Source organism: Lotus japonicus, chromosome 4 (assembly GCF_012489685.1).
Source record: "Lotus japonicus ecotype B-129 chromosome 4, LjGifu_v1.2".
NCBI classification, from domain to species: Eukaryota; Viridiplantae; Streptophyta; class Magnoliopsida; order Fabales; family Fabaceae; genus Lotus; species Lotus japonicus.
In genome coordinates, this window is record NC_080044.1 from 63,441,074 (window position 1) to 63,467,454 (window position 26,381).

General features: G+C 34.4%; 3 protein-coding genes across 3 annotated transcripts; all 3 read left to right on the forward strand.

Annotated features, from left to right (window-relative positions):
* Positions 1 to 10,334: 10,334 nt before the first annotated feature.
* On the forward strand, positions 10,335 to 16,637 carry LOC130711736 (NADH-cytochrome b5 reductase-like protein). Its single transcript, XM_057561457.1, has 13 exons — positions 10,335 to 10,609; positions 10,783 to 10,828; positions 11,075 to 11,150; positions 12,510 to 12,569; positions 12,666 to 12,716; positions 14,098 to 14,152; positions 14,265 to 14,335; positions 14,421 to 14,472; positions 14,851 to 14,928; positions 15,173 to 15,262; positions 15,353 to 15,466; positions 16,120 to 16,188; positions 16,272 to 16,637. The coding sequence occupies exons 1-13, from the start codon at positions 10,436 to 10,438 to the stop codon at positions 16,326 to 16,328; spliced, it is 993 nt and encodes a 330-aa protein (XP_057417440.1). The 5' UTR covers positions 10,335 to 10,435; the 3' UTR covers positions 16,329 to 16,637.
* A 959-nt stretch (positions 16,638 to 17,596) lies between these two features.
* On the forward strand, positions 17,597 to 21,088 carry LOC130714170 (zinc finger CCCH domain-containing protein 34-like). Its single transcript, XM_057564064.1, has 3 exons — positions 17,597 to 17,881; positions 18,268 to 18,378; positions 19,477 to 21,088. The coding sequence occupies exons 1-3, from the start codon at positions 17,810 to 17,812 to the stop codon at positions 20,848 to 20,850; spliced, it is 1,557 nt and encodes a 518-aa protein (XP_057420047.1). The 5' UTR covers positions 17,597 to 17,809; the 3' UTR covers positions 20,851 to 21,088.
* Positions 21,089 to 23,304: 2,216 nt separating this feature from the next.
* On the forward strand, positions 23,305 to 24,048 carry LOC130715180 (MAPK kinase substrate protein At1g80180). The gene has a single exon (XM_057565252.1). The coding sequence runs from the start codon at positions 23,491 to 23,493 to the stop codon at positions 23,833 to 23,835; it is 345 nt and encodes a 114-aa protein (XP_057421235.1). The 5' UTR covers positions 23,305 to 23,490; the 3' UTR covers positions 23,836 to 24,048.
* The last annotated feature ends 2,333 nt before the right edge of the window (positions 24,049 to 26,381 follow it).

A 26,381-nucleotide genomic window follows, 5' to 3' on the forward strand; every position in this document is an offset into this window, starting at 1 on the left:
TTAAAGTTATGAAAAAAAATCTTTTAGTCCCCCGTGGAAGCTTTATAGTTTTACCTTCTTATGATATTCTTAATTAATTTATTCATAAATAAATAGATTATATTTGTTAATTTATTCCGATCCGGCGTGAAAAAAATCTAAGTTTTAAAGTTATGAAAAAAAAATCATTTAATCCCCTGTGGAAGCTTTCCAGTTTTACCTTCTAATTTATGATACTATTAATTAATTTCCTTCTAAAACTATTTTAATATTTTTGAAAATAGTTATCAAATAATGATAAAAATTCTTTACGATATAAATTTTAACTTGAAAAAAAAAATTCCAATAAATCTAGTACATCTACATTCATGCTCCACTGTCATAATACTTTTCTTCCACAAAACATATTTTTGAATATCAATCACCATATCACATTAGTAACATACAATGATAGTCATAACTCCCTCTAAACTTCAACTACAACACTATCCCCGTTGATATCTTTACATAATTTTTTTAATTCATCAGCGTAGAACCTGTATCATCTATTAGACAGAAAATTAGTGCTACTTTGAAGGTACGGAGAAACTTCAGAAAAATAAGATGATCATAGAATTGAGACAAAAAAAGCACATTAAATCAAAATTTAACAAAACTGAAAGAAAACAAAAATTTAGGAATAAAAACATCAAAGAAATTGTCCAAGTCCTGCAAAACAATGAGATATATTGTCCCAAAAAATAAAATCATTGATAAGATTAGCCATTAATGGAAGCCATGGCCAGCATCATCAGCTATTTTATTCCCTTTCTTTGCATCCCCAATTACACACTGTGAAATAAGAGCAAACACAATTCTTTGAAAATTCACAACAGATTCCACTAAAATGTTGTATAGCTTATTGTATATGCCAAGGAAAGGGGTGAAGGAGAGAGCCCGTGAACTTTGACCAATCTCCAACATGAGACAAATCGGGCAATGATCTCGAAATATTGTTCTTTCAAAACTGATTGCCTTCACGAACACCTTATAATCTGTTTACTCTTAGCAGGTTATTAATTCCAATTATGATTATTATGTATAAAACATATTCAACTAATTCACAAAAACAATAGAAAGGAAAGTATACCGTAGACAATTGAATTTAATTTAGAAGGGAAAGCGAAGTACATATATAACTTCACTAAGAACATTATAACATCAAGATCAATTTGAACCCCCCATGAAACACAATTGTTATGCCAATTGTTTTAGGTTTCCAAAGATTTGGCTTCCCAAGAATTCAAGGTATGCTATATCAGGTAGAGCTAGCTACTCCACTTGCCATTTCCTTTCCCTCCCTCTGCAATTAGCTTCTCAAAAACCAGAAACCCTAACCTTTGAGAGGCGCAGAGACTGAAAACCTAGATCAAATTACCAATCACAACCGAATTTGAAACAAAACAGATAAAAAAAAAGAAAACAATGCATAAGAGGAAAAAATCTTTCCTAGTTTCGTAAATGAAGAGCCTTAAAAAATTAAAAAGTAAATGGGATAGAAGCTTGAGAAGTGAGAAAATAAAGGAATTTAAAATATAAATCAATAGCTTGAAAAGAGAGTGAAACAATAGAATTGAAGTTTCTCAAATATAGATTTAAGACACCGGCCTTATCATGCTAGATTGAAAACAATGGAGTAGTGAAGTCATATATATTGACATTAATTCTCAAGATATGATTGATGGGTTAATCAACAAAGGGTAGTAGATGGATGCTGATCACTTCACATTTGATCCGGGTGAATGATTGTTAGCTTCATCATACAATTCTTTGGATATGCTACTAAAGTTGATTCCATGGCATTACGCGGAATGAATTTATCATGGGATCAAACCACACATAGTAAGTAAATATGTTTGAACACATACTGATGGCACCATATATATCATGAAAATAGGGAGATTTCATGCATTAGAACTGGTGCGAGTCAATATATATCATGAAAATATGGAGAATGCCAGTAAAAATTCAAACTCACGATATACTTCAACAAACATCCCGGTGTGCAGAGATTTCAGATTTTGCTCCTTATTAGGGGATTTCCGCATTCATGCATGGTAACCTTTGTTGAGTACGAAATCTGATGCAAGGAGAAGCAAATAATTCATAACAACAACAAAAATTGTGAGAAAGATGAGACAAAAATATATAAAAATACAAAACTGAAAACACAGACTATTGGAGAAAGAAGGATTAATGTTTTGAACCCTAAAGATCATGGGTTATTTATAGGTGAACCCTCATGAATTGTATTAAAGTGGGTTGGCAAAATATACCAATCAAAGTAATAGGCGATAGAATCTAAAAAATTTAACACATATTTTCAAATCATGTCTAGGGAATATGGACAATTAATATCATTGGATTTATTTCCAAGACCATTATTAGGCACGTGATTGTATAAAATAGATGAGATGTGCCATTCGCTATTTACTACTGGTCAGATTGGGAGACTCTATTTTCTATTTATTATTATAAACAATATGAAATTAGGAGATGGTGAGTTAGATAAGAAAAAGACACGTTTAAAATAAAAAGAAATCATAAAGGAAATAAAGAGGGTTTCAAATGGGAATTAATGATTCTTAAATCTGATTGGCCTTGAATGAGGTGGTTTTTATTATAGTTAAAATCATGGTTGAATTTATTTATCAGAAAAAATATGATTGGTCAATAACTTGGTAGTGCTTTTTATTATTGTGATCAGATTTTTTAAATGGTTTAAGTTGTTAAATATTGATTGGCTTAGAAGTAGGTAGTGGATAATTAATGTGAATAAATAATGAATGTTAGTCAAATTTAAGGTTAAAAATATTTCGAAAATAAAATAATTTGTAGGTGCTATTACATGGCTACCCTTAGATAAAAAAACAATTAGCAAAGATGCCCCTCTCAACTTTCCAAAAGTGGAATTAACATTTTTTTTTGATTTATTTTATTCTTGAAAAAATGCTTGAAACCTATCCTAATGCCTGCCAAGTGTCAATACTTTCCATCTTTTAGGTTCTCTTTTATATTGTACTAGTATGTATACCCGTGCCGATGCACGGGGACATATTTCTGAGTATATAATATGTTCCGGTCAAGAACATAGAATCAAGGCATGGTGCCTAGAGTGTGTGGAGTGTGATCGGAAATTTTAGAGAGATGAACTCCTAATTGTTTAGAGAGAGAAAATATAACTGAATTTGAATGTTGTTATTGCCAAATGAGCTAAGAGTCCCTTACAATTGGTACTTCCCCCTATTTATAGGGGCTGAGTTGGGCCTTCGCGCCTTTAGTTTGTCCTAAGGGGCCAGTTGGGCCTCGGGGTGCGATGCCCAAAAGATCTGGGTCTATCCCGTGATTAAGTGTGAGCATCCTGGGCGAGGGACCTTAGGGGCTCACCCAGTCCATAATAAATTGTTTTTAATATATAGAATTATTTATTTTTTATAAATGAAAAAAAAACTATAAATATAATTTTTATTTGATTAATTTGTTTATGATATAATAATTAATATAAAACATAATAAAAAAAATTCCATAATTGACTCTGGTTGAAGAATTTATTCACGAAATTAATTTGTTCATGACTCTAACATGAATAATGTGTGGATCATCTTTATAAATTCCAAACCAAACATAATGATTCTCTGTAATGTTATTCGCTTTGATGAATTTTTTCCACCCCTTCTTGAAGGTGCACTCAGACTCTTTTCTTGTGCTCCAAACCAATTCACAGTAAAATCTTTTGTTTTTCTGATCTCGTAGAACTAACTTGTAATGTTTCTGTATATCTACTCATAAAAATATTTAAAAATGTTCCTCTTCGTATCAGCCTTTTTTTATTGAACCTAAACATTAACAAATATTGACTAATTGCTCTCTCTCTCTCTCTCTCTCTCTCTCTCTATGTGTGTGTGTGTGTGTGTGTGTGTGTGTGTGTGTGTGTGTGTATATGTATAAATGACTTGTTATTCCAACAACTTGTTCATTTGGAGGCTGAATTAATCTATGTTGTGAGATTGTTATGCTGATTGGATGCTTATAAAATTTGAATTTAGCGACTCAATAATTTATTTTAGTTTCTCATCGAAAAACCTAAACATAAAATAATATAAGCTATATATGTTCATTTATTCCAATTGTCGTCAAAATTTCATATTGTTATGTTATTGGTTTCAACTTGAAAGCACTTTCATGCAAAATGTTCCTCCCCGTATGAGTTTTTTAATATGTAACTTAAACATAAATAAATATAAGTGAAAATGTTCTCTCATCTGGCTTCCGAATTTTCACAATTAAATTATAATGCTTCTATATATATTCCCTTAAAATCATTTAAAAAGTCTGAAAATTGCATATAACATAAACTTATTTTATCGAAAATGTCTAATAAATACCGTGGAAAATAGCACGACATATTTATCATAGTTTAATATATTTTTACTTCTAAAAATATTTAATTATAACTCCATCATCTGAATTAGTAAAATATCTGAATTAGATATTTCTTGACAGCAATAATAATAATTAAAAGTTATTTCTGGTCAAAACATGAAGAAATTTTAAAAATTCAAAATTAATAAGATTAGAATATTATATAATATTACAATAATATTTAAAAATCAGAATAATTATTCATAATTTCCTATGCTAAAATAGTTACAAAATTATCAACTTTTAATTTTTAAGAAGTTTATTTGAAATTAATAAAAATGTTAGTATTTGAGTTAGCTTAAATATTTTACCAGTTGATTAATGTATCAATACGGTCATACATAAAAAATATTTTATTTATAAAATTTAATTGAAAATCTTCCTTCTTTAGAGCCGTTTCTACCGGCAATTATTTGCACCAGCAAAACCTTATTTCACGTAACTTGGCTTCTGTTTGCCAATCAATGTAAGCAAGTAGATCTTCTAACCTGATTCATGCCAAATAAAGAGAGCTTTTAGTAACAATAGACTATCATATTGCGTGTAAAACAAATATAGATCAGTAGATCTATCAATAGATATAGGAAACCACATTAACTTTTAGGTGTACCAATTTCAGTGTTTTTGAACTTGTAGCTCTGCTATTAATTTGTAATTATGTAGTCATATCATCATACCAAGGTGAGAGACAAAAGTGTACATATTAGAAATCATGAATGGCCGGAGGGTGTTTGAAAGAGTGGATAAGCATATTTGCTCAAGGCTTTTTCAAATCAGGTAGAACCTTAACTCTTACTTTACCTCACAACAGGTAAGCAAAATTTGTCTAATCCAAACCATGATCACTATCCCTATAAGAGATAAATAACCAAAAAAGAAAATTTATTTCAAAGAAAGACGGTGTATATTCTATTGGGGGTCATAAGAAGAGATCAATGAGTCAGTTTATGAAACCAAGATCAAGATTATTCATAAGGTAACATTTTTCACAACTTTTCCACAAATGGGCGTGAAAGCACTTTTTGTATTTATTTACTGCATCAAATAGTTAAGTTTTGAAAAATCAATTCAATTTTGTATATATTTATGTTGCAAGTAAAATGTTACTCATGTATGAGCTTTTTACTATATAATTAATAAATATACACGAAATATGTTTATTTTTCCCTATATCCCTGTGAGAGCCCTATGTTCACAATCAAATTATAACGCTTATGTATATCTACTCTTTTTAAAAAGTATGAGTAAAGTACTAAAATGATAAAAAACAAAACAATTTTCTATTAGTTTCAACTTGAAAGCATTTTCATGCAAAATGTTCCTCCCCGTATGAGTTTTTTAATATGTACCTTAAACATAAATAAATATAACTGAAAATATTATTCCCTATATATTCCCTTAAAATTATTTAAAAAGTCTGAAAATAGCATATAGCATAAACTTATGTAGAAAATTTTATCGAAGATACCATGGTAAATAGCACGACATATTTATCATAGTTTTATATATTTTTCTCTATTTCCCCGTGGGAACCCTACATTCACAATCAAATTATAATACTTATGTATATCTACTCTTAAATTATTTAAAATGTTTGGAAAATGTACTAATACTGTTTTTGAAAATGTAAAAGGTTTAATTTCAAAATGTTCCCCAAATAATGCATTAATCAGCTCCAGGATAATTACAGATCGTGTGGCTCAGATTGCACAATTTGAAAAATAAAATGCGAAATACTCGAGTTAATTGCTTTATAATCAATCAATTTAGTTTATATTAAACCAGCATTTAATAGCTCTCTCAATTTTTTTTGAACAGCTCTCTCAATATTTAATAGCTCTCTATATTTGTGTCCAAAATTTATTATGCACAAGACTCCAAATATTTTTAAAATTCGTACTTTTTAAAAACAATTTTTCACCAAAGAATTTTTAAGTAAGAGATACACATAATAGTTAGTTGTTATTTTCGAAGTTCAAATACTTGGAAAGAAAACGGTTAACATCTCTAATAGTATTAATTATATCAAAGATTTTCTATCTTGATTATTTGTAAATTTAAACCATAAAGATTGGAAGTACTATCGATTTTTTTATATTTCTTTGGTGAAATTGATTTCTTTGAAAAAAAAAAGCATCTAGCACTTGATTTTACAAATGGATTCTATTAGTTTAAACTTGAAAGTATTTTAATGCAAAATGTTTATTCCTGTATGAACTTTTTAATATGTAACTTAAACATAAATAAATATAAGCTACATATATTCATTTATTATAATTTCCGTTAAAAATTGAATATCCATGAGAACACACTTCTAATTAATCACTACGGATAGGACAAATATCCTTGAATAAATCTAGGATCTACCAAACATCACCCACATAAAGCAAAAAATACATGCTTGCATATATGCACCAACATACATATCCAGTAAAAATACCAAGACTGATGTTAACCATACACCTAAAACATGATTAATATATAAGATGGATAGATCTTATACCAAGTACAGTACAAAACTTTAGTAGCACACAAATAGTGTTCCAAAGCCCATCACTTTTTAAACTAAGGGCTCGTTTGGTGCGACGTATAGTATAAGGCCTGATAGTATAAGACCTGATAGTATTAGGCCTGATAGTATAAGCCCTGATAACTTTCTTATACTATCCAGCGTTTGGACATACTCTGTATAATTTACCATATCGTTTAAATTAATGCAATTTTATGTTTAATGAAGTATTGAATAATGGTATATAATAAAAATCAAATATGGAGGTGATTATAACGGTGGTGGCGGTGGTGATGGAAGTAGTGGTAGGTTGGTGGTGGTGGTGGCAATGGTGGTAGGTTGGTGTTGGTGGCGGTGGTGGTGACAGTGGAGATAGGTTGGTGGTGGTGGTGGCAGCGATGGTGGTTGTGGTGGTGGCGATGATAGGGTGGTGGTGGTGGTGGTAAGGCGGTGGTGGAGGCAATGGTGGTGGTGGTGGCGATAGGGTGGTGGTTGTGGTGTCGGTAGTGGCGGTGGTGGCAATAGAGTGGTGACGACGATTATGGTGGTGGTGGCGATAGGGTGGTGGTTGTGGTGTCGGTGGTGGCGGTAGGGCGGCGGCGGTGGCGGTGGTGGCAGTGGTGGTGATCGGGTGGTGGCGGTGGTGGCAGCAATGGTGGTTGTGGTGTTGGCGACGATAGAGTGTGGTGGTGGTGGTAAGGCGGTGGCGGCTTAGTAAGGTGGCGGCGACGGTGGAGGGTGGAGGCAATGGTGGTGGTGGTGGCGATAGGGTGGTGGTTGTGGTGTCGGTAGTGGCAATAAAGTGGTGGCGGCGATTATGGTGGTGGTGGCGATAGGGTTGTGGTGGCGGTGATTATGGTGGTGGTGGCGGTAGGGCGGCGGCGGTGGTGGTGGCGGCGGCGACGGTGATCGGGTGGTGGCGGTGGTGGTGCCAATGATGGTGTAAGTTGGCAGCAATAGAGGGTGGTGGTGATGGTGACTTATACATCACAACCTTATCATGCCTTATCCATCACTCACATGATGGATTAAATAATACGTCATTTTAATGTATAAGGGGACTTTAATGGATAAGCTTATACAATACAATGTCATCACCAAACAATGGATAAACTCATAATGTATTGTATAAGCTTATACTATCATGCCTAATACGGCGTGCCAAACGAGCCCTAAATCACCTTACCCAAAGCCAAAATTTAATAAATGTCATGACACCACAACATAACAACATATATAGCAGAGGATATAACAACAAATGTCACAGCTGTTCAAAAAACCTCCTCTAAAATTCGTGAATCAACCATCAAAAGAGCTTTCAATTCATCCAAGCCTTGTTGCCTGACGCACAAAACACAAACTTCATCTCCCATTCTCTGTCATTCAATATTCTCAAAGGGTCCGGTTCCAAATCATCCATTAAAAACTAAAAACACATCAGCAATCTCAGGGTTTATAGACTCAATATGTAAAAATATAGATGAAAGTATAATGAAATAAACACTACATAAGCATATTCCAAATACATTGATTAAATCATAACCAAAATAGTGAATCAAAATTTATCAATTGCTGCCAAATAGATACTTAAGCTAGCTATTAAAAACCCTTAAGTTAGCCCACAATATGCAAAGACGTGTTCCCATAAACATCACATTTGTATCTTTGCATTTGAAGATGCATTTTAACACAAAACAGTGAGAGTAAGAGTAAAGCATTATCAATAAATAGAAACAAATAAGCTCAAAGTTGAAGTCTTCAAAATCTCAAATAAAAAAGAAGAAATCAGGAAATATAAGGTAAAAGAATGAGGAAGAAGAACAACAGAAAAAGAGGAGGAAAGGAGGAAATGTAGAAAAAAATAAAAGTTCAAGAGTGATGAGGGAGAAAAAAACGTTGTTGAGTTAAAAATTAAGAGAGTAAAATAACATAATCAGTTTTTTTTGGTAAATGACATAATCAGTTTAAGATAACAAAAACCTCTAAAATTTGTTCTTATCACAAATTTAAATCTGTAAAGAAAAACAAATTGATAAAAAAAAGTTGGCCATCAAAATCTAAAATTCAAACCTGCAATGAACCATCCTTGATTATGGAAATCTCCAACAATTTGAAACTCAAGAGAAAGAGTAAAGTCCACAAAGCGCCAAACACCCAAACATTTGGAAAAACTTCAAAATTATCCAAAACACTGTACTGGACCACTCCTTTCAGTTCTCATTTTATTCAACTTTCACGAAGAATCAAGCTACAAACAACACCGTTAATAAGAAGTTACAAACAATAGTCTCCAAAATAGCATGTAGATTCAATAATAAATGTCCAACCAAACTACAATTTGAAAAAAAAATTGTGATGAGAAAGGTAAATATGCTATCAAAAGACTCAACCAAAATACAGTAAAATGAAAGAGAAATCAATATATACATCAATTAGGAAAAAAGAATGAGGAAGAAGAACAACAGAGAAGAAGAATAAAAGAGGAATGAAATAGTGGGAAAAATATTAAAAATCAAACCTTGATGCGTTTTAGACGATTGAGGAAGAAGAACAACATATTGATTTTCGTTTTCCTGTCAAAAAGAAAAGTAAAAATTAAAACTTCAACACAACAGAGGAAGGGAGAAGATAGAACTAACTAACCAAATGGGTGCAGAGAAGTGATGAAGTGAGAAGGATTGATAGGAAAGTAAGATTATTGGAAGCAATTTATAGTTGAACATTTACGTTCATGTGTATTTGGGTTGGGAAAAACAAACCAATCAAGTGAGTTGTTAAATAATGTAGAGAGATTATGAGTTTTAAATGAGATTTTGAAAAGAGATGAATTTTTTCAAATAAATTTGATAGTGGCATGTCATTGGTTAGTATAGGAGGCAATTTTGTTTAATTATCAGATATCTAGAATTCAAAATGGATATAATAACATCTAAAATTGATTGGCTAGTTTCATTTCAATTTTCCATATACATTGAATTGGGTAGAAAACATAAGTACAATTCAATTGAGACTTTTTTTTTTTTGAACTTTTCAAATGGGACTTAATCACGATTAAATTTGATTGGGCATTATTGAGGTGAGTTTTTTTAGTCAAAGTAATAGTTTAAAGTCATTAATAGGAGGCATTAAACTGATTAAAATAATTCAAAATATAAATAAATAAGATGGCTTATTACCTGGCTACCTCAACTTAATTCCAATTATCAAAAGTGGCACTTTGAAGTTTCCTAAAGTAGTAATACTAATTTCTTTATGATTTTTTTTAATCCTAGAAAAATAGTTGAAACATCTCCAAATGGATATCAAGTGTCAAAACTTACCATCTTTTAGGTTCTCTTTTATACTATTTAGATTTAGATGAACACTTTTTTTTTTACTTAAATAATTTTTTCAATATAAGTGAAAATCACGACCGATCAGTGTAGAGTGTAGTCCTCACTTCTGGAATCTGATAAAGCGACTAGTCTGACAAATTTCTGAATCGAAATGGCGTTTTTCATGCGGAGGGTTGCGAAGGCCACTCCGATCGCCTTCAGATTCAGCGCCGGCGGCGGCCAATCCAACAACAACAACTCCTCCTCTTTCCGGCTACCCTTCACGGCGATTGCTGCCATTTCCGGCGCCGCCTCCCTCTTTTACTGCTCTTCCTCTCCCTACTTGGTAACTTCCCTCTTCATCGCATAGGGTTTTTGTTCTGGTGATTAGATGAGCTTGATTACTTGTTCAATTTGGTTTCTCTTTGTTGTGTTTCTTCTTTATGGTAATCGATTGTTTGTCATGTGAATGAAGATTAACACAATGGTCAAGTTTTCATGGTGGTGATTGTTTTGCAGGTTCACTCTGAACAAATTGCAGAAGAGGAAACTAAAAGAGATATTGGTGAGTAAATATATAATCGTGGGAACTCTTTAACCCTGTGAGATGTGATATTGTGAATTTGTGATGGCAGCATTTTATATTTATCTAATGGAAGTGGTTAAGGTTTTGGGATTGTTCTGCAACATAGAGGTTTCGCTGCGAAGAAATGACTTTGAATGCTTGTTTTCTGGCTTGCATTGTGATTTTGTGATTTCCTTACACTTTCAATGTGTGACAAGGAGGATTCTGGTTTTTTTTCTTTTGCAGCGCTTAATCCTGATAAGTGGCTTGAATTTAAGTTGCAAGATACTGCTAGGGTTAGTCACAATACTCAGTTGTTCAGGTATGTCCTTATGCATATCTTTAAAATGCATCACCATATCTTGTTAAATGTATTAGTTGTGACTTTGTATTCATCTGATGCTGTTATTTTGTTTTTCTCCTGTAAATTTGTTTAGCTCTTTCAACTAGTTGTTTATGTGTTACTCAAATGGAATGGAATGTGAGAATGTATCCTCCAGAGAGACAGTTAATCCCAATCCCTCTTAAAACTGAACTTAGCAGTGCCCCTCGTATCCTTCTATGGGCCTGAACCTATAAAACACTGTTCGTTAAGATGATTAGTACTCAAATAAATAACAGTATCAGGTGTCTTTTGGAGCTATAGTGATGCTCTAGCTGGCCGAATCTCTGCTTAAATATGTTTTAAATCTCTGATAATATTACAATGACAAGTTTATTTTTAAAATTTACAAACTAATCTTGTATGAAAAAGATTCTTTTTCAAAAGGTCCCTTAGTTTTCTATTTCATATGTTCTTTAAATGCAAATGTAGTGTTCCACATAATCAACCAAATTATAATACTCATCATAGGAACTATAATCTCCATGTAGGATGCAACATATGCACTTAAAACAGTGATAGAAATGGAAAACTAACAAAGAGACCTTATGCAAAAGAAAAAAGAATTATGAAAGACTATTTTTTTTAATTTAGAAAAGGGGGGGACCAAATGGTGAAATTACAATATTTAGAAAGATCAAAACCGTTTTAAGCCAAGAATCTTTGTGATCTCACTCCCAAACTCACCATGGTATATCCCTAAATCCATGTTCTAGAATTCTATGAGAAATCTGGGTATGAGCTTCCATGAGAGGAGCAATTATGCTTTATATTTAGTCTTGGGTGAGCTATTGGGTGAACAAACACGAATAATAATATAATTTTTTAACACACCCTGTCATGCACGAGTCCATTGTGCATGAAGCATTAACAATTCATAGACCCAGTACCTTTATGCTGGAATTCAACTTTTTATTAGAATAAAGAGGGGCGACAATGATTGAACTCCAGACCACTTAGTCACAAAGGTCCTGATGTTATGAACCAACTATCCTAAAACCATAAACAGATAAACTATTGGATGAAGACACCTGATTGGTTTTATATTATATTATTGGTAAAAGTGCTTGTTAACCAAGTACAAAACTGAAATGCTTATCATCACATGTACTAATTCAAAATCGTTAGCTGCTAATTTAGAGATCATACATGACGTGAATTAACCAATGTTGGACGTATTTGTTATCAAATACAAAGTGAACTCAATATTCTGATTAGTATTTAATTTTCATGTGTGGAAATGCCTTAACAGGTTTAATCTTATATTTGTTAATCTGTTTCTCTGTGACTGTTCCTCAGGTTTTCGTTTGATCCCACTAAGAAGTTGGGTTTGGATATTGCTTCTTGCCTTCTTACCAGGTGTGATAGATTTTCAATCACTCATGGTTTTGCTATTGGTACCATATAATTTGTTTTGACTACTCTATGGACTCAAAAGCATCTTTATAATTACAGGGCTCCATTGGGACAAGATGCAGAAGGAAAACCAAAATATGTCGTACGCCCGTAAGTTTTCCTGTTGAGAGTGTACTTTATCTCCAGCTCCTCCTTTATTATGGCACCTGATCCGGTAACGGTCAGGCCGTCTTCAGTCTATAATCTTCACAACTGTTCTAACATTAAAATAGTACTCTCTTAAATTGTGGGTTTCATTTGCTTTCAGTTTTCACTGTCCTTAATTTTCTGTCTGTCAATGACAGCCTAGTGTGGTTAATTAATAAAGCTTTTCAAAATGCTTGTTGAAAATTGAAATCACTCTTAACCCTAGCATTGTTGGTGATGAATTTCTATGAAAGTCATTCATATGATGTGCATTTCTACCACTTATGTTGTTGACCTGATCAAGTGAATTTAGCTATGAAAAATTAAATAAACTCAGATTGGAGGGCGCCGTATATTTTATTTTCTGCCTTATAAGATAGTATTATATTTAGCTTTTCTTTTGTACATTTTCCTTGGCCAAATCAGCTAGCCCTTCGTAATCCTGGAGTTTGGCCTTGCTACAGTCTCGCTGTCTCGGATAATCAATCAGGCCCCTCTTTATTGGGCCACCCGTAGAAGTTTAAAGTTCAAGAATCAACCTGTCCTAGTTGTGCTAGGTAAAAATAATATCAATTTTTGAAGTCAATCGGGCTTTATAGATATCTCAAGATGGACATGAGGTCATTTTCATAAATATCAAGTCTGCAATCTTCACTCTCCTAATGTCCAACCTTGGGTGAGAGAATGTGTTAAAATTAAGACATTTACTAGAGATAAGTCTGCAATCCCACGCTCCGGATGTCCAGCCCTAGGCGTGACCGGGTGTGTTAAAGTCTCACATTGATGTTAAAGTCTCACATTGACTAGAGATATGAACAACGAAGTTCTTTAAAGTTATGAAGCGTAGAGAAGATTATCTTTTTGTATTCTAACAGTTACTTTGACTATAAATCATAAAAGAAATAGAAAGTTGTAGAATAGTAGTATTTAACAATTATAAGTACGGCTAGCATTGTAAAATTACTTCAAAAATAGATACTGCAAGAAGTACATTTCACCAGAAGTAATAAATTATGTTGATTCAGATACTTCTGAAGCATAAGGTTGGAAAGGCCTAGGAGTTTTCTTCGTGTGAATCTTCCCCTAGATTCATCAGAAACGCTATGTGATATACAATTTGTATTTGGCTTTAGTACATGTATACAACTGAAGGGTTGTATATTATTGCTATTACTATTTACATTTGGCAGACGGAGAAGGTGTTGTCCTGGGAAGGTCAGAAAACAATAAAATACTAAACTTTCCACTCAATTCAAGATCATGCTTTAGATACTAGTAATTTCTTGCTTACTATTAATGCTTCATGGAGATTAATTTAGGAGGGTGCTTGTGTCTGAATCTTCAGGTATACCCCTATATCGGATCCAGAATCCAAGGGATATTTTGATTTGTTAATCAAGGTACGTCATCATTTATGGCGGAGGGGGGGATCATTGCTTTTCTCATCTTGTTGATCATCTAGAAGGTCATTTTAAAGAGGCACTTCCATGATTGACTTTCAATTTGCTGCAGGTGTATCCTGAAGGAAAAATGAGCCAACATTTTGCCAGCTTAAAACCAGGTGATGTGGTTGAAGTGAAAGGGTATGTCATTTGCAATAGCAATTCAAGATCAGAAGAATGCTTTCCAAGCTCAATTTGTATAAGAATTTTTTGTTTATTTTTCCAGGCCTGTTGAAAAGCTCAGATATACTCCTAATATGAAGAAGCATATTGGAATGGTAAGCATTTTCACACTGGTAGACATTGACAATGATGGGATCTGGTGTTCAATATCATCATTTCAATATCCATTAACATATAAGTTAAAATTGTTTGGTAATGGCAACCAGTTAAAACTTAAGAGTCACTAACATGCGTTTAAAATGGAAAAGAAAGAAATTCATTACTTCCTTTCCCCAAAAGTGTGTTTGAAATGCCTGCACTGTTCTCTTCCAAACATGTGCTTTATTGTTGTAACTCGCTTTTTTTTTTTGAAGTATTTTATTTCAATAGAATGATGTGAATGCATTAACTTCATAAGAAATATCTTATTGTTTCTTTCTTGTGCTACACCTACTTCATTACCTTTTCTCCATATGTTTTATTTCATCACTCAGATTGCTGGCGGGTCAGGAATTACTCCTATGCTTCAGATAATTGAGGCTATATTGAAGAATCCTGATGACAACACCAAGGTAGGAAGCAAACCTCTAAATTACGTTCCTCATTATGTATAGCTTGTCTTTCTCTGGTCTTTATATAATAGTCAAATACATAAGTTATGAATAATTTTTATTTAATTTGTTGTAACTGTTTGGGAGCTTGATTCATATTGTTGGCTATGCACTAGGTTATTTTGTAATATGTATGAAGTATTAGAAATTCTTTTGTCATAAACACAAGAATATCAAAGCTTATGTTGCCATTGTCCAAATACAGATATCATTGCTTTACGCCAATGTCTCCCCAGATGACATTCTGCTTAAACAGAAGCTTGACGTTCTAGCTACAAGCCACCCAAACTTAAAGGTTGGAGTCTTGTTTAGAGAAGTTAATATTGTTAGTCAATCTTCATTATTATTTTTAAATAAATTAAAACCTTTTCAACAAAATTTGCAGGTATACTACACTGTAGATAATCCAACAAAAAATTGGAGAGGAGGTGCAGGTTACATATCAAAGGATGTGGTTGTGAAAGGCTTACCTGAGCCTAGTGATGATACTCTTATACTTGTGAGTTTTTTCTTTTTGTCAGAATTAGAAATATAATATAAAACCATTACTCATGGTACTTTTATTTTTAACAAGACTCTTCTTTTAGTGTCGTTACTCATGTATTCAAATAATTTAAAACCTCCATGGAAGTTATTAACATTTTTCTTTTTGTTCTATTTGTGTAGTGTAGCATTAAGTATTAGAGAAAATTATTGCTAACTATTAGAGATAGTAAACCCTCCTGCAGTTGAGAGGTGGAGGTTAAATTAAACTGACCTCAATGGGATTTGATCCAAGGATGAGGTAGTCCCCAAGGGGATCTGATGCTACTTGACTCGAGGAGTTCTTGGGCTATTAAATTCAGCATTTAGACTCAATGCAAGAGACTTCTTCAAATGTTAAGAGGCTAGAAGCTCATTCCATGGAAATTTATGGCCCATTACACTTGACTGTTGTTCTTTCACTAAACTTCTGAAGGCTGAAGCAAATAATTTGATTTGTATCAAGAGGCTCATGTCAAAGTTTCTACTTTTTTGTATTATTTAATGTTAATGTTTTCAGCTTTTGTTGGTAAGGTTTATTGAGAATGGATTGCCGTGGTGGTTGTTGCAAAGTTTCCTTCTTATTCAAAAGTTTAGTAGTTAATACCCCAATCATCACCTGCATTTCAGGTGTGTGGTCCCCCTGGGATGATGAAACATATATCTGGTGAAAAGGCCAAGGACTGGACACAGGGAGAGGTATGAAATTAATTTTTGTAAGGTGTGTCTGATTCTATTTCCTGGATCTCTAAAATGATGCACTTCATGGTTGATTTGTGCAGGTTTCTGGCATACTCAAAGAGGCTGGATATACTGAACAAATGGTCTACAAATTTTGAGAAATTTAGGTTTCAAGCATCTGAACCAGGCACGCCAAGCACTAGTTGCTGTTGAATTCGTCTTTTGAACTGGTTTTCTATAGAAAAATAGTTAGCTGCTGATGAGAATTTGAACAGGAAATAAATCTAGAATTGCAGGGCATAGAGCGTTGTTGATTCTGTCTTTCAAATTTTCAAAATTTTGTCGACAATTTGCCACAGGGTTTTGTCTAGCATGGATGCTAATAAAGGGTGTATCTCGTGGGGGTAAACTCTCCCACTCACTAACATTTTCTTGAAAAGAAGTTAAGCTACACTTGCCTTCTAAAATTTGGGGTTTGGTTATTTGCGCTTTTGTTAAACAAAAATGTTTAGTTTAAGAAACACCTAAAAATCTAAAATAAGAATGTAAGCATTGTGAAAAGATTTAAAATGTCAAAATTTGTTCTAGTGTTTTTTCATCAATAAACAGTAATTGAAGAATAACTTTTTATTTTTCAAAAACTAAGAGGTATCTTTAAAAAGGGATGTAACACTTCGGACACTGGCATAGTTAGCAAATAGCTGGTTTCTTCAAGCAAAGATGACCAAATTGAGAATGTTGGTTTCCCGCTCAACAAATGATTTTTCCAGAGTTTGAACTTGTATCATCAACCTCACATGATCTAGTTTGTCTACTATTAGACCAAAGACTTTGTTGATGTCCTTGTTTTGAAATTGAATTCAAAAAAATTATCATCACTTATATAATTTGAACATAACTATTTTTGGTTTAACAACATGTATTATCTTTGAGACAATCCTGTCGATCCAAGTGTGGTAAAGGCCAAAGATCTCCCCAAGAGTGTCTCTTAAGGATCAAACTCTCATCCTCAATGATTCAAATAGACAATTTTAACCACTACGACCGAAACCTATTAGGTAAATTGCTATTCTATTTTAGGCATCATGCAATCAATTCATTCAATTGTTGATTATCATTACAATTGGATTCAAAAGATTTACTTTTTTATTTTTACATCGGAAATTTAAATTGCACCATTCAATGATTGATCTATGAACCTTTTCCTCCCCAAGTCACATGTCCCCCATCTCTTACCACTTGAGATAGGTCAAAAATTTACTTTTCAAACAAATTCAACTACATAATACTCATAATCATTCAATTCATTTTTCTCTCCAAAATTTGAACCCTGAATGAATGAAGACTTCAGCCCAATTTTGAATGACTTTGGATAATAAGCCCAATCCCAGCCCAAACAAACCATTCTTGTTTTCTGAATTCTCATTCTGTCATTGTCGCTTGCAATGCCATCGTCATCTGATTGACAACATCACATACATACATCATTCATTCACATGCTGCATCATCATCATCTGCATGTAAGAAGAAAACAACGAAATCGAAGATCAATGGAAATCAAATGAAATACCCTCTTCTTCTTCTCTGAAAACCCCATTCATTCATCCATCATCATCATCACCATCACCGTCCTCGCACAATGGATGAAGATTTGCTCAAACGCAACACCGATTGCGTCTATTTCTTGGCTTCACCCCTCACTTGCAAGAAGGTGAATTCATTCTTCGTAAATCGTTCCTTCAATTTCTGCATTCTCTGATTCGGTTGCGAATTGCGATGCATGTGTTTGCGATTGATTCTCTCTGCTTCCATGCACTTTCTGTAACCCTACATTTCACTTCGATTCTCGTGAACGCCAGTTTCCGATTCGATTTCGTATCTGTATCCATGTTTGTTTCCAGTGCTTGAATTGCACAATGCTTGCTATTCTGGGATTTATAATGTGACTTTTTTGTTGTTGTTGTTGTTGTTGTTGTTGTTGTTGTTGTTGTTGTTGTTGTTGTTGTTGTTGTAATTGTTGAATAATGATTAGTCTTGTTGATGTTTCTAGTTTGAGATTGATGCATTTCTCACTGTTTATTGATTTGATTTTCTCAGGGGGCTGAATGTGAGTATCGGCATAACGAGGTTGCGAGGCTTAACCCGAGAGATTGCTGGTACTGGTTATCTGGAAGCTGCCTTAACCCAACTTGTGCTTTTAGACACCCTGTGAGTTCTTCATTTCACTTCTCTTTGGGTTTCACTTGCATTTGCATTTTTGTTTGATCTTCAATTTCTAGCTTATGTGAAGTGCAATGCATGAACCTGTGATATTGTTTTATAACTTGATTTGCAATTTTTCCTGATATGTTTGGGTCTGCTAGGTTCGTGTGGTTGAATCGTTGTTTTTGTTTTGATTTAATGTATTATTAACCATTTCTCGAAGATATGCTGAATAATGGATATGTTAAACACTGAAATTGCAACATGGCTAAAAGCTGGCTTGTAACAGCAGTCAGCTCAAGCATTGTGTTTCTTACTCTGAAAGTAGTCAGTGCTGCTTGTTCAAAGGTAAAGTGACATATTTATAATAGAGAGTATGAAATTTTTAGGTCTTCACGTCTGTAATGTTTCTTAAAAGATCAAACTGAAGGTCCCCGGAGTTTAGAAGGTTGCACCGAATTTTCTAAAATCTTGAGTTATTATACCCATATTCCAGCTGAGCATGGGAAGAGATGTTTTGCTCTGTAAGTAGGGTATAATGATGCAACATTGTAGATCAAAGATGCAATGTTGTGTTATGGTGCATTTATGTTTTTGTTTGCTGAGTAATATAAAAAAATTCCGTGCTCTGAACACACTTCGTAATGTTTATTAAAATATCAAAGTGAGAGACACAAAATCATACATCGTCTCCATGTTTAGTATAATGATTGTGTTCTTCTAAACGTTTTGAGTTATACCCATTGTTCACCTGGGAATGGAACAAAATAGTGTCTCGCATAGTTTGTTCCTTGTCGACTTGTCGTGCTAAATTATTTGGAACTGTTGTCACCTTGTAGTCTGTCTTGATGATTTGGGTTCCTTAATTGATTTTACTTGGTTGAATAGATTTGATGATTGAAAATATCAAATGTATGATCTGGCACTTTGAGTTTACTGCATGCATAATATACAGTGAAATTCTTTTGGTACTCATATCTCTTTCACCCCCCCCCCCCCACTGAAAAAAAGACATCTATTACTGCACTTGCTCCTGTTTAATATTAATCTGTTAGCTCAGGTGTTACCTCTTGTCATTTTCATCTAATTTTTAAATTTTGTCAGCCATTGGATGGGCATACTGGAGGGCCATCTGAACCCGCAAAATCTTCATTGCCTCCATACAAAACAATGGTTCCCTGTTATTATTTCTACAATGGATTTTGCAACAAAGGTGACAGATGCTCATTTTTGCACGGGCCCGATGATAGCTTTCTTAGTGCAAAGCCTGTGAAGAATGACAATGGCAGCACTACTAGTACACTCAAACTAGAAAATAAAACTTCATCAGGAAATAAAACAGGTGTAGCATCAACACCAAGTGAAACACATGTTGACCAATCTTTAACTGCCTCAAAAGCTTCTTCTGATTTTAAACTTCAGCCTAAGGAAGATCCTCAGCTACCATTACCCGAAAATGTAGGACAAAAAGGTGATTGCCTGGAGCTATCTGCTTTAGACTGCAAAGCAGCTTCAGTGACTGGTTCAGACTCTCTGCTTCCAGATGATGGCTTTGTTCGTAAAACATCTGATTTACACACTGAAGAGAGTTCAGAGGAACAAGTGAATAGTCACATAGAGCCTGAGGAGCGGTGGGAATCGTCCCCTGGATTTGATGTTCTTGTTCAGGATGAATCAGAGATCTTGGGTTATGAGGATGATTCTGAATATTTACCAGTGCTTGATATGGATGACCAGGAACTGAATGAGCAATACTCAGGGTATGAATTTAAAGATCCAGCTGAGTATGATACTATGTGCCCGGACGATGATATTCTGTATGAACAAGGAACAAATGATGTTTACAGATGCTTCGATAGAGATTTTATGTATGCTAATGGTGGAAAAAACCATGCTTACACCAGAGAGATAATCTTGGATTCCATATTTTCCAGGAAAAGGATTCATATTTCGGATGAGATGGCTGCTTGTGACAAGAGCTTAGATCTGCGTGATCATCTGAGGGGACGTAGGGAGATTAATGGTCCTCCTGGTACAGATTTCTTAAGAAGGGATGAATCACCTTTGATGTTTCAAAACCAGGAAAGGCATCAAAGGCGTAGCATTCATCAGCGGCTAAGTAGAAGGTTGACATCAGAATTGGGATTTAGCACTATAGACTCGACTGGACAGGTTGAAGCTCTTTCAATTGCTAACAAGCATGGGGCATTTAGGCATTCCCAGCAACATAGGCCAAGAAAGCACTATAGAGAAAAGCAGCAGTTTCCTTCATCTAAAGTATCCAAGAAACCAGCTTCAAAGCGAAGGAGATTTGTTCAGGAATCCACTGCATTTTCAGGACCTAAGACTCTTGCAGAAATTAAAGAAGAGAAGATGAAGAAGGCTGAAGGAAGTTTGCATTGTGAAAGCACATCATCTGGTTTTGAGAATCCAGAACCTCTGAGTGAAATTGTCAAGGGCAAAAGGACCACGGGTTGAGTGAGAGATGGCAATACCTGATGTTTTTTCCATTTTTGTGAGTGGAAGGTTGTTAAGGCATGTGGTGGAGATAATAGATAGTAGATAACAAGTGTTTTGACTAGAAGAGGTATCTTCTGTAGTTATTCGGACCTAAGAGTGGGTTACTGATATGCGTGAACTTTGTGATTTTGGCCTACTCGTTTTTCTCGTAGAGCTCTACTTTTAAATAGATAATACTAATGAGTGATTGGAAGAACTTCTCTAAAATTTATTTAGCTATTTTTTATAACAAAAACATAAGTAGGTATTTGATTAATTAAAAAGCCGCTTATTTTGAAAAAAATGAATGTGATTTTTAGTCTGTTTATATTTTCGAAAATTTTTAGAATGTGAAAAAAAGTTAATTGTTTTGAGAAGCTATTTGACAAGTTATTATAATTCATTGAAAAATAGTCTTTGCTTCACATAAATTTTAAAAATAACCATGTTTATATAACCTGAAAACCACATTTTGCAAAAATAACTTTTAACATATCTAGTTGTTAATTTAAGCTTATTTAATCTGATAAAGCTTATTGGACAAACATTTGTTAAGATGTTTACACATGTTCTTCTATTGGTCAATGTTATTATTAGTTTATTCCCATATTATCGTCCCATTGATTACCGTTAGAATCAAAGACAGGGTCTTCTCCTAACATTTTTGACTTTTTTTTTCCTCTCGTACATTTAATTCTAATGGTTTAACCTTGAACCATATACTTTGAGTTCCTTCTACTCACTAGTCAATGCTTTTATATGAGTTCCTTAGGTGTCGAGGCCCTTATGGAGCTCAGCTCAGCTCTCTTGGCTGAGCACATGTTCTGGTGCACACTTGAACCCTTCACCCATGCTTGCCTCTTATAGGAATCCTGACTGCAAGAGTCCAAGATAGGTGGGGTGGTTCAACCACCTTGACTTTGGCAGCCGCCTTTCTGGACGCCGGTGGGTCATGGGTGTGAACACTTCTGGATGGTGGGAACCCCTTTCATACTTATGCTTGATTTACATTTCTAACAATGCTTTAATTTCAAAAGGACTTGCTTAATTAATTGTCCCTCTGACAATATGTGGGTGTATTGCAGCTTAGCAACTAAGAAACATGATTAGAAAAAGTAAGGGAGCAGAAGGAGAGAAGGAAGGGGCCGGTAAGAGAGAGGACGAGTCCTTTGCTCAAAGTAGTGCAAGTATCTAAGACAGATGAAGTTCCATCAATGGTTAAGCACAATAATTAAAGTCAGCAGGCAAAGGAACATGGTGGGAGTGATGATTTCTCATACAACACTCAAGAAAAGAAACATGAAAAATTTATGGGGTACATGTGGATGGATGGAGGAAATTCCAGCTTATAATCTACTGGGACCAATGTCATAACAGATCTCAAAAGGACCATACAAACATAAAATTTCATAACAGAAGAGATTTCCCTACATGAAAAAAACTCAGCAACAGCAGGATCAATAAATGTAGAACCAAGAGCATAAAAATGGTCCAGTATCCACCACAAGTAGAATGACAAATTTTTCTGAAGAAACAGGCAAGTTGGCAATGAAGTCTAATGAGATTGAATCGGTGCCTGTAATAAGCCTTGTGGAACTCTATTAAATGCTTGATTTGGTAACAAACTTGGCCTTTAGTGACAAAGTCACAAGCATATGGTGGGCTAGTATAAAGTAATTGTCTAATAGAGACATGTGCCAATGTTTCTTCATACCCACATGTCCATCTGTGGGAGAGTCATGGAATTCAATAAGGAACTAAGGATCATAGGGTGGAAAGTCAAAGCCAGAGGAACAAAAATACAATCCTTGTAATAGCATGTTTGTCATTCTAAAATTTGATGTTAAAGCCAAAATTTATATCAACAGAAGCATGCATTTGTGATGAGATGAACTTCTACATGTCTACGTACATGTATCTTTGAAAACTCCTACAATTGGTTTTGAAATTAGTATCAATTTCGGGGAGAAGATTCTATGAGTAGTTTTTTGTTCTTTTTGAGTTTTAGAATTTATTTTGATGAAATAGAAGTGGATCCAAGCATGATATACATGTTTGAATAAACGGTGAAAAACTACGGTAAAGTTAAAATCATGATCGACAACCCTAAAAAGTTAAAAAAAGCTACTCCTGTCCACTGTGATTTTAACTCAGCGTTGTTTTCCCGTGTATCTAACCTTGCAGATAAATTGATTATGAGAGAAAGAAGCTGAACAACAAGAGATGCTATAAATGACTAAACATGACAACAGAGTGGTTAAGCCCCAGAGTCTCACAATGTTAAAAGAATTGGAGTAAATGAGAAATGCATCCAGTAGTGAGTCAAAGCTAGCATTGAAGTCAAAAGAAGTTAATGTCTAATTAATGCTAAGATTGGCAACAACTATAAGCAACTAGTATAACAGATTAACATAAGGCCAAACCTAGCATTTAGATTCCCCTAGTGGTTTTTCTTGTTTATATATCCTTATTTGTCATTTTCTCCCACCTCATTATCTCTCCAATAATCAAAAGTCATCAACATCATCATTTTCCAATAGTTGTTAGTTGTTGTTCACAATTTCCCTTCAAATTCAACCATCATCACATAGAAAGATAGAGAGAGAAACAAGAGGGAAGATGGCTGAGGGTCTGCAGAAATCAGTCTCATCATTCAGAAGAAGTGGGTCTTCTGGGTTGGTGTGGGATGACAAGTTCCTCTCTGGAATCACCGACCAGAGCCAAAACCAACAAGAGAATGAAGGAGGAGGTGGTGCCAGAGAACAGAGACAGGGTCTGCAGAGGAGCAGATCAGGATCAGCTTCAGCTGGCCCATATCGGACGGTCAACGTTGCTCCGCCGTTGGAGGACCCACCTTCTCCGAAGGTAGCAGCTTGTTGTTTCTTTGGTGGGAAACAGAAGCCAGCTGGTGGCGGCGGAGCTGGAACGCGTAAAGCCAATACCAAGTCAAAGAAACGAAGGTGAAGGTGATGATGGTGCTTCTTAATTTGTTGAAATTTTCCAATATGAATACTAGTCTTTCATGAACATGTTTTGTATCCTTGATTGTTTCAATTTTGTGTTTTTGATTTGGGATTGTTATTTGTAAATTCCTAGGACATATATGGGTGTTTTTCTTTCTTTATGTGTGTGATAAGCTTGTCCAAATTTCATCATATCATAACAGGGTTTCTTACAGTTCCCAGAACATAAAAATCTCAGTGGTTTCTATGTTCATCCTTGTTTCATGGTGAAATATTGTCAATTGAGTCAAGGATTTTATCTTTCTCTTATTCAGATATGACTTTGAATGCACAAAGTTAATTTTATTGGGAGGCATAATTGAGGACAAGGAAGGAAGTTAGTAGTTACTGCAGTATTTGATATCAAAAGTATAGGCCAAAGAAAAAATAGAAGGATAGTTACTGCAGTATTTGATATCAAAAGTATAGGCCAAAGAAAAAATAGAAGGATATGAGGTTTATGTTGTTGTTGAACCAAAAATTGATAGTGTGATGAGTTAGTTAAATACAATTGAATGGACTATGAGTATGAGGACTAGTTCTTGTGCTTTGATATTTGATCATGTTAAAAAAAGAAAAGCATGAACTATTACTTGGTCGGGTCGACGCGACCAATCTAGTTGACCAGACCCGACTCAGCCAAAAGAACGGGTTGGGCTGGGCTGGGCTCGCGGGTGAAATCAAAACTAGGGGTTTGGTTAATGTTATGGGTTCGAAAATAATTTTCTCTCACACTTGCGATGCGAAGCTGTCTCATCTCTCACCTCAAAGATCTAATCAGTCGTCGCCTCCTTCCGCACCACCTCCAACCGTCGTAGCATTTGTCCTCTCACCGCTTGCCCTCTGTTCTTGTTCTTCGAGTCAGTTCCACCATCGCAGAGGTAGGTACTCTCTTCTCTTCTCTTCTCTTTCCCTTAGCCAAGCCAATCTTTGTGATTTTAGGTTTTGTTTTATTATGCATTTGATTTGGTCTATTCTCCTCTAGCCAACGCCACCATTGTGCCACCCTATGCATCTTCTGTTCGAATTACCACCAAAATTATATGAATTCTAGAATTTTTTCTTATTTGGGAATATTCATACCCGATCCTAACCAACCTGATTATTATTGGTTCGATTCACTTTGAGTTCCAAGTATAAAATGTAAAATTTGAACCGAACCAACCAGGGCTCTTTTAATTCGTTCAGATTTTGATTGGGGATCTAAAAATGACATGCTTTGATAATGTTTGTTTCTCTGCTCAACTTACTGCAGAATCACGCTTCTAATTAAAAGCTAAAAGTTGTGAAACTAAACACACACTGAATGTACAATTTGTTATTTTGTAGCACTTAGTGGTAAAAGCAACCAACCAACCTTAAACTAATCGCCTAACACAAACAAGACAAGACGCTCTGTGTGTGGTGGTTCTTGGAGAAACGTCCACCAAAGGGCACTTTGCACATGTTTAATTCAGATGATTAATTCTACTTCCTCTTTAACATTGTGTGGTAAAGATTTAAACTTATCACTTCATGCAATCTTTTGTGGCTCTTAAATTATCCAATTCGAGTGAGCTATTTAAATATGGTAAATGATCATACACTAAGACTTTTTTTTTTTTGAAATTGAAAACAAAATAAGACTTAGTTGCATTTTTTTATTTTTCTAGTATAGTGTATGAATACTTTAGGCCCATTTAGCTTTTTACGCTTAATTTAAGTCCCATTAGTTTGGTATATGAGTGATTTTAGTCCCTCTTTACACGATAGGTAGTAGTAGTTCTGTAGTTATCATTGACTGAGAAAATCATTTTCTTTGTGATTAGGTGTTTCAAACTAGAAGGAAAGATTTAAAACTAAAACATATGAAGGTGGTTACATCCTATATGGGGAAAAACGAAAAGGAAGGCATTCCTATAATGCTGAATTTGTATCTTCACTTTTCTTAACGTAACCTAATTGAATTGGTTTTAGCTTATAAAAGGCAAAAACGGAACAACAAAACGTACATTTAGCAACCAACACGGGCATGCCAAAAACAACTAAAATCCACATGACACAAACATTGAAAAGGACACTACAATGGTGGAATTATAAAAATGCCACCCCCTCGACTCCGGAAAATTTGGGTATATATTTGATATTTCTATATCTTAAAACATGACACCTAACATGTATGGTAAATTATTCTTAATTTTAATTTTTTAAAGGCTTAAATAAGTTTTTCGTCCCTATCCTTTACAAAATGCTTGGTTTTCGTTCCTCGCCGGAGCAAAGGTGGGTTTTAGTCCCTAACATTTGCCAAAATATTTGGTTTTCATCCCTCCGAAGCTCTAGGTCAACGCCGGAGCTCCGATTGCCCATGTGACATTGCCACATGGGATTAATGAGGCCAAGTGTTATAAATTTTTTTAAAAAAAGGAAATAAATTGATTAATTTAAAACCCTCCTAAACATAGAAATTTAACCATTATCTTCATCTTCAAAACTCAGGCACCAATAATTCCCTTCATCTTCTTCTTCCTT

Excerpts from the sequence above, each read along its gene's own strand:
- LOC130711736 (XM_057561457.1), top strand. The coding sequence starts at position 10,436 with ATGGCGTTTTTCATGCGGAGGGTTGCGAAGGCCACTCCGATCGCCTTC. Across the intron at positions 12,717-14,097 it reads CCAAAATATGTCGTACGCCC|GTATACCCCTATATCGGATC; the intron begins GTAAGTTTTCCT and ends CTGAATCTTCAG. Across the intron at positions 15,467-16,119 it reads GTGATGATACTCTTATACTT|GTGTGTGGTCCCCCTGGGAT; the intron begins GTGAGTTTTTTC and ends CCTGCATTTCAG.
- LOC130715180 (XM_057565252.1), top strand. The coding sequence starts at position 23,491 with ATGGCTGAGGGTCTGCAGAAATCAGTCTCATCATTCAGAAGAAGTGGG.
- LOC130714170 (XM_057564064.1), top strand. The coding sequence starts at position 17,810 with ATGGATGAAGATTTGCTCAAACGCAACACCGATTGCGTCTATTTCTTG. Across the intron at positions 17,882-18,267 it reads CACCCCTCACTTGCAAGAAG|GGGGCTGAATGTGAGTATCG; the intron begins GTGAATTCATTC and ends TGATTTTCTCAG. Across the intron at positions 18,379-19,476 it reads CTTGTGCTTTTAGACACCCT|CCATTGGATGGGCATACTGG; the intron begins GTGAGTTCTTCA and ends AAATTTTGTCAG.